General features: G+C 35.5%; 1 protein-coding gene across 7 annotated transcripts in view; it reads right to left on the reverse strand.

The window, feature by feature from the left end:
- The window catches only part of SLF1 (SMC5/6 complex localization factor 1), a 91081-nt gene that overhangs the window by 14021 nt on the left and 64653 nt on the right, over window positions 1–12407 (reverse strand). For all 7 annotated transcript variants that reach the window (XM_021008669.2, XM_021008655.2, XM_021008654.2 and 4 more), the window contains one exon: window positions 11324–11468. In XM_021008669.2, the coding sequence (XP_020864328.1) occupies window positions 11324–11468 (145 nt within the window). The remainder of the gene's footprint in view (window positions 1–11323; window positions 11469–12407) is intronic.

Genomic DNA, 12407 nt, shown 5'->3' on the forward strand with positions numbered 1-12407 from the left:
GGAATCAAAAAATAATGGTCAAGTGGGGGTGATGAACTGAGAGAACAGTGAAGGGAAAAAGAAGAAAGACCAATAAAGATGTAAATGGAAAAAAAAATCTAATCAGAAAGGATATAGGAACTGGGATCATTAGCTTGAAGAAAAAATAGCTGAAAGTCATCTTCCAATTCTAAAGTATGTTGTTATATTGTTATATTTTATTATATATTATACTACACAGAAGATGGCGATTAACTCTTTTCCATCTTTCCTCAAGACAGAATATAGAGGAAATGAACTTATACCTCCAAAATCAGGAATTTAGGTTAAAGAGATACTTTTAAAATACTTTGGAAATGGTATGAAGAACCTCCTCTCACAGTTTTTAGAAATGAGATATCTCATCTGTTTGAGCTGAGTTAAGCATAACCTGGCAGGAAGGAAGAAATATGGATTTAGGTCAGCTTCAGACATATTTTCTAACTTTATGATGCTATGAAAAAAAAACAAACTTAAAAATCCAACAAATGCCACCAAAAATTCAGTCAATTATGTTTGAGTACTTATTACATGGATGCTTTGTTTACCTGTAATGAGAAAGACTACTGTTACATGTCCAATGGAAATTACAGCAATACTGAGGGGTCAATTCTAACATCATTATTAATGACCTAATATAAGCAAACCAAAGATTTATTAACTCTGTGTATATTCAGCAGAACTAGGAAGCAGGGCAAAGGAATGTGAAAATGTCAGTTAGAAATAGAGAATCAAATTAAAATTTTTTCAAATCAAGTCAGGTTTTCCCAGGGGGTTGGACACCTGTAACATTAAAGACGAGGAAAGGAATATGGGGGAAAGTAGCAATGACAAAAGGAAATAATAGGCAGCAGATTTTCAGACTTCTACAATAAAAATGCAGAATTTAAGAAAGCAACATGAAAGACCTGGTTCAGCCACAATAGGACATTGTGGAATTAAAATAAACACGTAAGAAATAACTGATTCTGTACATATGCTGAGAGAAAGTTGCTGCCCACTTATATTAACTACTGATTTACTTTCTAGCTCTTGAGTAAGAAGAAGCAAGACTGAATGGTAAACAAAAGGCAATAAAAAAATCAAAAGTAAGGGGCAGCTAGGTGGCACAGTAGATAGAGCACCAGTCCTACAGTCAGGAGGACCTCAGTTCAAATCCGGACTCAGACACATAACACTTACTAGCTGTGTGACTTGGTGCAAGTTACTTAACTCCAATTGCCTCATACAAAAGAACAAAAAAGCAAAAGTAAGTTAAAGAGTAACTAGAACCATTTCTGGAATGCTTACTGAAAAATTCCAATGGACCAATCTCCTTCCCAGCTTAACTCATCAGGCATTACTGATTCAAAAAATGCTTCAAGCTCTGACTTTAAACACTGATAAAACAAAAGGTTCAAATAAAGTTTAAAATATTATCTTTCAAAAGTAAAATATGGAAGTCTAATTGTAGTTCAGTCCCTACTGTATCACATATTCACCTTTGTCAAAATAGCATTCGTGATCACTTATATTTTATTATCTAGTCTCCTGAAATGCAGGTGCTAGCTGTATCTCCCCCAAGACCAGGATAAAAAAAAAAGAGGGTTTTGGTAGCCAAACATCAAGTTCTTTGAGAATGAGAACTAACCAATGTAAGACCTCTATTGTTTCTGAGAGGGAAAAAATAGCATCATTAAACTATCTTTTAGAAATGATCAAAAAGAAATTTACCAGGCAGCATAGTAAAGGGAGATTAAGTTTGATCTAAGAAATGTTAAAAGTCATGTGATAAAGGATAACTATCTTTCAAAACAGTCATCACCTCATTCCTCAATGAAAAAGGAGAAAAGAAATGAGATGTAGTACTTTAGATCAAAATCTTCTAACTTTTGTACTATAAAAAAAGGCCTCTTTGCAGAAGGTGAAAGCATTGTATAAATCCTGAACCCACTTAATACCTAGATTCCTATTCTGAAATTTTCTCTTGTAAGTGCTAAAGAGCTTGATAGCAAATTCAAGAACTTTTACTTTCCCCTTCTAAACAAAACCAAGCTACAAAAGCCTTTCTTACTGAAAACAAACAGTCTTTGCCTCGACAACTAAAAAAATTTAGAATTATAGAAGATTTGCTTTTACAACAATCATTAATGATATGGGGGACTAGAAAAAACTAAGCTAATTTGGGATGTGTTGGCATTGGGTACTGATTTGCTGGGCAATAGAAAAAGGATCCTAACAGTTTCAGAGGAAGACTTGTACAAACTGATTCAGAGTGAAGTGGGGAGGACCAGGAGAACAATTTATACAATAAAAACAAAACTGTAAAAACAAACAACTTTGAAATATTTAAGAATTCTCATCACTGTAATGACCAACCATGTTTCCAGAGGACTCTTGATGAAACATGTTACCTATTTCCTGACGAGGTGATGGACTGAGAGTGCAAACTGAGACATATATTTTTTTCTGGACATGCCCAATGCAGGAATTTTGTCTGACTAGACATATTTGTTATAAGAGATTTGTTTTTCTTGCTTTTTCAATTGGGAAAGGAAGTGGAAGTAGAAGAGGAAAAAGGTGGATTTTGGTTAAATAAAAAATAAAATTTAGTTTTTTTTAAAGGACCATAGATTTAGAGCTGGAAAGAACTTCAGATCAGAGACTATTTAGTTCCACCCTTTCACTGAAGGACCAGAAAGGTTAAGTGGTTTGCCAAAGGTCACACAGGTAATAATCATCAGGGGTGGGATTTGAGCCAAAACCTCTGATTGATCACCCAGTTCTCTTTTCCACTCTACCATGCTGCTTCCTAGCCAAGAATTTGATTCTGAAAGGGAAAGAGATCTAGGAAGACAGACTGAAAAGAGTTTTCTTTATTAAACTGTCTTCTTTAAAGTACCTCCATCCTGTAATGAAGAGAACCCTGGATTTGAAGCCTGAGGATTAAGGTTTGATACTCCCAATGTGACCCTGAACAAGTGACTGTCCTCTGCACCTCAGCTTTCACATTTGCTAAATGAGGGGGTCAGATTACATTACTTCAGATGTCCCTTCCCACCCTAAATTTTATGGTTACTTTAAGGTCAAAACTAACTGGCAGAACAATAACATTGCTGACAGTATCAAGGACTAAGTGCAGAGAAGATCAAATGGCAGAAGAAGTAAAAATGATCATGTAGTTTCTAATCTTGGGAACTATTTTTTTAAACAAATTTTTATTTAGATCTTTGGTTTTTTATATAGCCTACATTTCTCCCTTATTCCTCTCCTTGTTCACAAGAGCCAACCCACATAACAAAGACTTTTAAAAAGGAAAAGAGAAAAGATCAGCAAAACCAATCAATATAGTGCAAAAAGTTGGACAATATATGCAATTTTCCAAACTTGTGGATCCCCCATCTCTGCAAAGTAGTGGGGGAAAGGGTCTTCTCCTATCTTTTGTTTGGGGCCAAGCTCATTCTTTGTATGATCCAGGGAACTACTGATAATAATCAGTCGTGGCGGAAAAACAGCAAAACAAAATTGCCCTATGGTATAAAAAAAAAAAGGTAAGGAGATAGTGAGTACACTCAGCTGTTTACCGTGAGCCTCAAATCCCCTGGCCAAAGGTAGGTTTTTCAAAGACTAAAGAATAAAAGGATGCAAGGAAGAGATAGAGCATGCAAACAAAGACAAGTGAGTTTGATCCGGATTCCTGATAAAACACTGGAATATATTGTTAAAAGAATGGGTTTTTTGGGTGAATATCCAGGATACTGTCATCACAAAGACCTAGAATGGTTTTTATTAAGAACAGGTCATGCCGGACTAATCTTATATATTGGCAGGTTTAGTAATCCGGTAGGTAGGAGAATATTGTAGATACATAGTTTGACTAGATTTTAGCAAAGCATGTGATAAAGTCTTTCATGCTATTCTTATGGAAACAATGCAGTAACATGGGATGGATGACAACAAAATTGGATAGCTTCGGAACTGGCAGAATGATTAAACCAAAAGAGCAGTCAAGAATGGTCTGATGTCAAGTTGAAAGATCTCCAATGCATTAGGGATCTGTACTTGGACATATCCTATTTTTCAATTAAATAGATAAAGGAATAGCTAGCACACACCTATAAAATTTGCAAATAATGCAAAGGTAATATGTACCAGATAACAGGTTCAGCAACCAAAAAAGATCTTCAAAGGTTAACACTTGGGCTGAACCTAATAAGATGAAATTTATAAACACATAGGTTCAAAAAGTCAACTTCATAAATACAAGATGGAGGTAACATAATAGACTGGTTTTGCTGAAAAAAGATATGGGTGTGAATTTGTATGAAAAGCTAAAAATGAATCAAGAGTGTGATATGAGAGCTGAAAAAGCTAATGTAATCTTGGGCTGCCCTGAGAAGCAGAGCTTCCAGGAAGAAGATGACAGTCTTGTTATACTCTGAGCTAATATGATCACCTCTGGATTACTATATTCAGTTTTGGGTACCACAGTTTAGTGAGGACACAGGTAAACTGCAGGCCTGCTAGAAGACAACCAGGATGGTTAGGAATTATGAGGTCACACCCTGTGAGGACTGGTAGAAGGAGTCAATGTTCAGCTTGGAGAAAAGACTGAGGGGGACAGGAATTCTGGCCTCAAGTATCTGAAGGGCTATCAAACCGAAGCACAGTTAGGTTTGTGTAGTGCTGCTCTAGAAAGTAGGACTAGGAACAAAAAAAGGTCACAAAGAGGCAGATTTAGGGTCAATGGTGGAAGAAACTACTTGACCATCACAACTTCACTGGTGATCCTGAAACAACAGCTGGATGACTACTTGTCAGGAATGTTGTAAAAAAGATTCTTGTTCAGATATGGGTTGAAGCAGCTGTTCCCTTAAGTCCTTTCCAACTGTGAAATTCTGTGACAGGTTGTAAAACTGAATGTTTCAGAGTTGAGATTCATGAGGACTAGGAGTTAAAAGGCTATACAGGCACCCTTCATTTTATTGCACTTTGCAGATACTATGATTGTTTTTGTTTTTTCCACAAATTTAAGTTTTGTGGCAACCCTGTGTCAAGCAAGTTTATCAGTACTATTTTTCCAACAGCATGTCCACACATTATGTTTCTTAATCACATTTTGGTAATTCCTGAATTTTCATTATCATTATATCCATTATGTTGATCTGTGATCAGTGATCTTTGATTGTAATTATTTTGGGGAGCCACGAACCGTGCTATATAAGACAGTGAACTTAACTGACAAATGTTGTGTGTGTTCTGACTGCTCCACTGACCAGGCATTCTTCATCTCTTTCCTTCTCCTCTGGACTCCCTATTTCCTGAGACACGATAATATTGATATTCAGCCTATTAAAATCCTTACAGTGGCCTTAAAGTGTTCAAGTGAAAATAACGGCCAATTCATGTGGCAAACTTCACTGCTGTCTTATTTTAAGAAATTGCCACAATCACCCCAACCTTCAGCAACCACCACCCTGAGTAGTCAACAGCCATCATTATCAAGGCAAGATCCTCTGTCAGCAAAAGGATTACAACTTGCTGAAGGCTCAGATAATGGTTAATAGTTTTTAGCAACTAAGTATTTTTTAATTAAGGCATGTACATGAGTTTTTTTAGACATAAAACTATTGTACACTCAATCTACTACAGTATAGTGTAAAAATAAACTTATACGCACTAGAAAACCAAAAAAGTTTTGTGACTTGCTTTGTTGTGATATTTGTTTTTATTATAGTGGTATGGAACTGAACCCACAATATCTTCAAGGTATGTCTGTACACATTCATGCAATTCTCTCCCTCTTTTTTCTTTTGTTTTTTGGGGGAAGGTATATTTTAAGATTATAATTGGGAATCAAGTGGGAAAACCATGTATACAAATCATTCCTATTTTTAAAATTTCCTTTTTCAATGAGGTCATGCTCATTTAAATTATCTGAAGAAATAGTTAGAATATCAATGTCAAGGCCAAGATGGTAGAGAAAAACCAGGGACTCACCTGAGTTCTCCCAATTTTCATGCAAACACCTTTAAATAACACCTCAAAAGGAATTCTGGAGTGACAAAACCCACAAAAGGATGGGGTCAAACAATTTTCCAGCCCCAGACAACTTAGAAAGATCTACTGATCAGGGTGAGAGTAGAATGTAGTCCAGCAAACCAGCAGCAGGCTTGGGGGTGACTGAATCAGCTGCAGCAGCATCAGCTTCTGAAGCTCTCAGGCCACAGAAAATAGAGGGGTTGCACAACAGGTCAGGAAATTGCAGGGGTCCCTTTGATGGCAGTGGGTGCAGAACTCTGTTGCATTGCTCCTATGCAGATCCATGTCAGTCTTAGGTTGCAGTCCCAGGGTGGGGGGAAGCATTAGCATACCAGACCTTGAGGCCACAGGGAAATAGGTAACCTGGTCACAGCTTCAAGAAGGAAAAAAGTGCTTGTGGTTGCTCACAGACCACAACATAGGCCAGGAGAGAAGGAATCACATCTCTTCTTAGATCACATCACCTTAGAAGAACGAAACTTACAGACACCCAGAACTAGTTCTAGGAGTAGCATCAAGAGAGGCCCAGAGTTTGGAACAGGGCCACCTCAACCTTGGGAGCACAGAACAACTTTAAATTAGAGTTATAAGTCAAGAAATAGACTGGAAAAATGAGCAAACAACAGAAAAAGAACCTGACCACAGAAAGTTGCTATGGTGACAGGGAAGAGTAAAACACAAACTCAGAAGAAAAAAATTAAGTCAAAACTGTTGTATCCAAAGCTTCAGAGCAAAATGTGAATTCATCTTAGGCCCAAAAATAATTCCTGAAGAGCACAAAAAGGATTTTAAAATCAAATAAGAGAGGTATAGGAAAAATTGAGAAAATAATGCAAGAAAATCATGAAAAAAAGAAGTCAATAGCTTGGTAAATGAGGCACAAAAAAGTACTGAAGAAAATAACACCTTAAAAAACAGAATAGGCCAAATGATAAAAGAGGCACAAAAATTCACTGAAGAAAAGAACTCCTTAAAAAATGGATCTGGCCAAATGGAAAAGGAGGTCCAAAAGCTCTGTGATGAAAATAATTCCTTAAAAATTAGAATTCGGAAAGTAGAAGCTAATGACTCCAGGGGATGTCAAGAGAAAAAAAATCAAAAGAATGGAAAAAATAGAAGAAAATGTGAACTATCTCATTGGAAAAAGAGCTGACCTAGAAAACAGATCCAGAGGAGATAATTTAAGAATTATTGGACTACCTGAAAGCCATGATCAAAAAAAGATGCTAGGCGTTATTTTTCAATAAATTATTAAGAAAAACAGCCCTGATATTCTGGAACCAGAGTAAAATATAAATTAAAAGAATACACCAATCACCTCCTGAAAGAGATCCCAAAATGAAGGAACAGTAAAGCCAAGTTTCAGAGTTTTTGGTCAAGGAGAAAATACTGCAAGTAGCCAGAAAGAAACAATTCAAATATCATGGAGCCACAGTCAGGATGATATAAGATTTAGCAGCTTCTACATTAAAAGATTGCAGAGCCTGAAATATGAGGCTAAAGGAGATAGGAATACAACAAAGAATCACCTACCTAGCAAAACTAAATATAATTCTTCAAGGAAAAAAATGGATATTCAACGAAACAGAGGAATTTCAAACATTCTTGATGAAAAGACCAGAGCTGAATAGAAAATATGACTCAAATATAAGAATCAACAAAAGCATAAAAATGTAGACAGGAAAGAGAAATCATAAGAGATTCAATAAGGTTAAACTATTTATATTTTTACATGGGTAGATGATATTTGTAACTCCTAAGTACCTTCTCATTAGGGCAGTTAGAAGGAGTATACAAAGAAAGAGGACACATGTTTGAGTTGAATATAATAGGATGATCTCTAAAAAATATAATATTAAGGGACAAGAAAGGGGAATGCACTGGGAGAAGGAGAAGGGAAAGGCAGAATGGAAAAAATTATCTCACATAAAACACACACAAAATAGCTTTTACTGAAGAGAGGGAAATGAGGGAATTGGTGAGGAATGCTTAACCCTTACTCTTATTTGAAAGGATTCAAAAAGGGAATAACATGCATGCATGCACACACACACAGACACACACACTCAACTGGATACAGAAATCTATGCTACCCTACAGCAAAGTAGAAGGGAAAGGGGAATGTGGAGGAGGGCGAGAAAGGGCACTGTTTGGAAGAGAGGGCAGATTGGAGGAGGCAATAGTTAGAAGCAAAACATTTTTGAGGATGGATAGGGTTGAAAGGAGACCCTTTTATTAGTGGCAAAGAATGGCTGAACAAGTTGTGGAACATGATTATGATGGAATACTAGTGTGCTATAAGAAATGATGAGCAGGATGCTCTTGGAAAAACCTGGAAAGACTTACATGAACTGATGCAAAATGAAATAAGCAGAACCAGAGAAAAACATTGTATAGAGTAATAGCAATATTGTACAATGATCACCTGCTAATGACTTAGCTAATCTCAGCAACACAATGATCAAAGATAAATTCTAAGGACTTATGATGAGAAATGCTACCCTTCTCCAGAAAAAGAACTGCTTGAGTTTGAATGTAGATCAAAGCCTATTTTTTTTGGGGGGGGGGGCGCTAGGCAATGGGGTTAAGTGGCTTGCCCAGAGTCACACAGCTAGTAAGTGTTACATGCCTGAGGCCGCATTTAAACTCAGGTCCTCCTGAATACAGGGCCAGTGCTCTATCCACTGCACCTAGCTGCCCTTCAAAGCACACTTTTAAAAAATATTACTTATCTTTCTTTTTTCAGCCTCTGTTTTATTTTACAACATGACCAATACGGAAATATATTTTACATGCCTGCACATGTATAACATATCAAGTGGCTTGTCTTCTCAATGGAGGGAGGTAGAAAAAGAAGAGAGAGAATATGGAACTCAAAATTTAACATTTTCTTTTCTTTTTTTTGGAGGTAATGGGGTTAAGTGACTTGTCCAGGTTCCCACAGCTAGTAAGTATCGGAGGCTGAAGTTGAACTCAGGTTCTCCTGACTCTAGGGCCAATGCACTAACCACTGCGCCACCTACCTGACCCGCAACTCAACATTTAAAAAAAATGTTAAAAATTGTTTTTATGCTTAATTGGGGAAAAATAAAATACTAAATGAACAAAAAATTTAAAAATGGGGAAAATATCACTGTTAAGAGAAAATGTAATACTAACATAGGTTTTCTAGGATATATAAAAAGGAGATGTATTATATAAGCAGATAATATGATTTAACTAGTGATATAATATATATGGCAATATAAAATGTCATTCAATGATTTTGCATAGGAGACTTGAAAGTCGACATGATGTTGGTGAGGATGGAGTAAAATCTGTACCAACCTCTACTTTAAATGAGTTTTTAAAAAGCTTTGAGAAGACAGTTCTTAATACTAGAAGTTCTACAATGCTTACAGCAAATAAAATAACCATTACTAAGATAATGAACAGCAAAAAAAGACAGTCAAATTTCAGAAATCCTCATAAAATTTGGTAATATTTAATGAGACTAATCTTCCAAGGAAAAGGAGTGGTTGGATCAGACTTTAGACTAATATAGCTTAACTTTTACCTGTACAACCTGTTCTAGCCTAGGAGTCTGAAAGAGCTAATACATCCTTAATTACTGGCCATTCTGTTCTCTTTTCTTTCACAGGATGAAGGAAAATTTATTAAAATGATTTATTCTGCTATTAGAATAAGTAGAGATAAGCAGACAATGATGGACTAAATTGTTCCATACAAGAAAGACTTTTAAGACACTACGGAGTCCTTTACTTTGTACAATGTAGCATTTTTTCTATCAAAGTATCATTTTCATATTGAACAATCTGTATTCAAAATAAAAAACCTAAATTACATTTTAAAAACACAGACAAGTGATTAAATTTGGAATGGAAATAAAGTTAAGACCCAGGATTATAGGATGGCTTTGTCACTAAGCCATGTGACTACGGCAAGCTATTTAACACTGCTTAGCCTCAATTTCTTTATTTGTGAAATGGGGATTACTTGCACTGTTTACCTTGAAGGATTACTGTTCCTTGTGAAAATGCTTTATAACGGCTACTGGGTCTATACCTCAAAGAGATTAAAGAACAAGGAAAAGGAACCATATGTATAAAAATATTTATAGCAGCTTTTTCTGTGGAGGCAAAGAACTGGAGACTGAAGGCATGCCCATCAATTGGAGAATGGCTGAACTGGAGAATGGCAGATGAATGCAATGGAAAACTATTGTGCTATAAAGAATGACCAGGGGGATGGCTTCAGAAAAACCTGGAAAGACTTGTATGAACTGACACAAGGTAAAGTGAGCAGAACCAGAAGAATAACTTATACAATAACAGTAATATTATACAGTTCAATTTTGAATGACTTAGAAACTCTGATCAACACAATAACCAACTGCAAGTACAAAGGACTCATGATGAAATAGACCTACCTTCTGATAGAGAACAGAGAGGCTCTGGAGTACAAACCAAAACACATTTTCTTTTTTTTTTTTGGACACAGTTAATTCAGGAAATTTGTTTTGCACAACAATACATGTTTGTCTTGCTTTCTCAATGGATGGGAGTAGGGGAGGGGGAAAAGCAGCTAGATGCCACAGTGACTATAGCACCAAGGCTGGAATCAGGAAGAACTGAATTCAAATCTGTCCTCAGACACATATTAGCTGTGTGACCCTGGGCAAGTCATTTAATCCTGTTTGCCTCATTTCCTCATTTGTAAAATGACCTGGAGAAGGAACTATTCTAGTATCGTTGCCAAAAAAACCCTAAATGGGGTCATAAGAGTCAGGCATGACTGAAAAACTACTGACTAACAATAAGGAAGGGGAGAGAGAGAATTTGAAACTGAAAATAAAATAAAATTGAATTTAAAAAATAAAATCTAAAAAAAATCTGCCCAAAGTCAAAGAGAAATCTCGACTCACAATTAAATGTGGGATCCTTTTTGCAAGCCAGATGCTGACTGGAATTTTTAGGCAGCAATGCACTAGTTGGATTTCATGCTTTGTCCAATACTCATTATAAGCTATAAAATAGCATTTTTTCCATGTGATTTAAAATAAATTACGTCAAAATGTAAAAAAAATGCTTTGTAAACTAAAATATACTTTATCACTATTAGTGATGCTTTATCACTATTAGTAGTTTAATAGGAATTAGAAACAGAAAGATGACGTAATTGGCAAAATATCACAAATATCTGCTAAATGTTAAACAAAAAACATAAAACTAATTCCTTGAATAAGGCTGAAAATAATCAACGATCTATCCAAAGACATACTCACCATCACAAGAAACAGCAACATAATTTCCTAGAGCAGACATATGTTGTATCACATTTCTGTCCTTCTTAAGACCAAGAAATATCCAATATTCTACTACTGCTCCAAGAATCTCAATCAACAGATAAGCCATTTCATTTTTGAAGGCCTAATAGGGTGAGAAAAATTACTTTTAAAAAGGCAATTTGATGTTTAGAAAAGTATATTAATCATGTGCATGTTATTTAAAAATTGACTGTGGGAAGTAACTTGGAATTTTAATTTTAGACATGCCAAAAGTAAAATACTTAACATGGATACGTAGGACATGATAGAGATAGGTATAAACTTTCTTTGAAACATTTTTTAGTTGTCAAAACAGGCTATGTAGAAACCCAGACTCATTGACATCCTTGAACTTCCTCTATGGATTATTTGGAAAGATTACAGAAAACTAATATTGTTAGCATTCTATAAGATCCCAGTAAACATCAAAGAGAGGTTTGGCTTTCACTCTTGCGGTATATTTGTGACTACAGGGTCTGGGTAACTAAGAGCACATACAGCACATGTAGACAGGAAAGAACTGGCTTATAACCTCTGCTATTTCTTGTAAATCATGTCCACAGACAGAACCAAACTTTATCTCTTTGTTAAATTTTAATTTCCAGGAATAGGATTGAAAAAGGAAATGACTTTTTTAAATGATTAGTTTTTATTTTGAATTTAACACTACAGAAAATAAGCATTTCTAGACACAAAGTAAAATAGAAAGAGAACCCATCTCCATTACTTAGAGTTTGTTAAAAATGAAATGAGTTGTGAAAAATAGAGATTAAGGCTTCAAACAAATTCTGCTACTGAAAAAATTGATTAAATTGAGTCTTCTTTACTAATGATTAGATGTAAATCAAATCTACACTGCCCATCATGAATATGTCTATAGATATTTAACAGTTAAGAAAAACAAAGTGTAAGTGTTGGTTGATTTTTGCCCTTTCTAAATTCAATATTATTAAGCTCCTCTACAAGCTGATAGTAATAGTCATCAAGTCTTTCTTGTTACTAGAATTGGGTATAAATGTACTTTATTCTTCACGCATGAAAT

This window comes from Phascolarctos cinereus, unplaced genomic scaffold (assembly GCF_003287225.1).
Source record: "Phascolarctos cinereus isolate Bilbo 61053 unplaced genomic scaffold, phaCin_HiC Scaffold_4;HRSCAF=312, whole genome shotgun sequence".
NCBI classification, from domain to species: Eukaryota; Metazoa; Chordata; class Mammalia; order Diprotodontia; family Phascolarctidae; genus Phascolarctos; species Phascolarctos cinereus.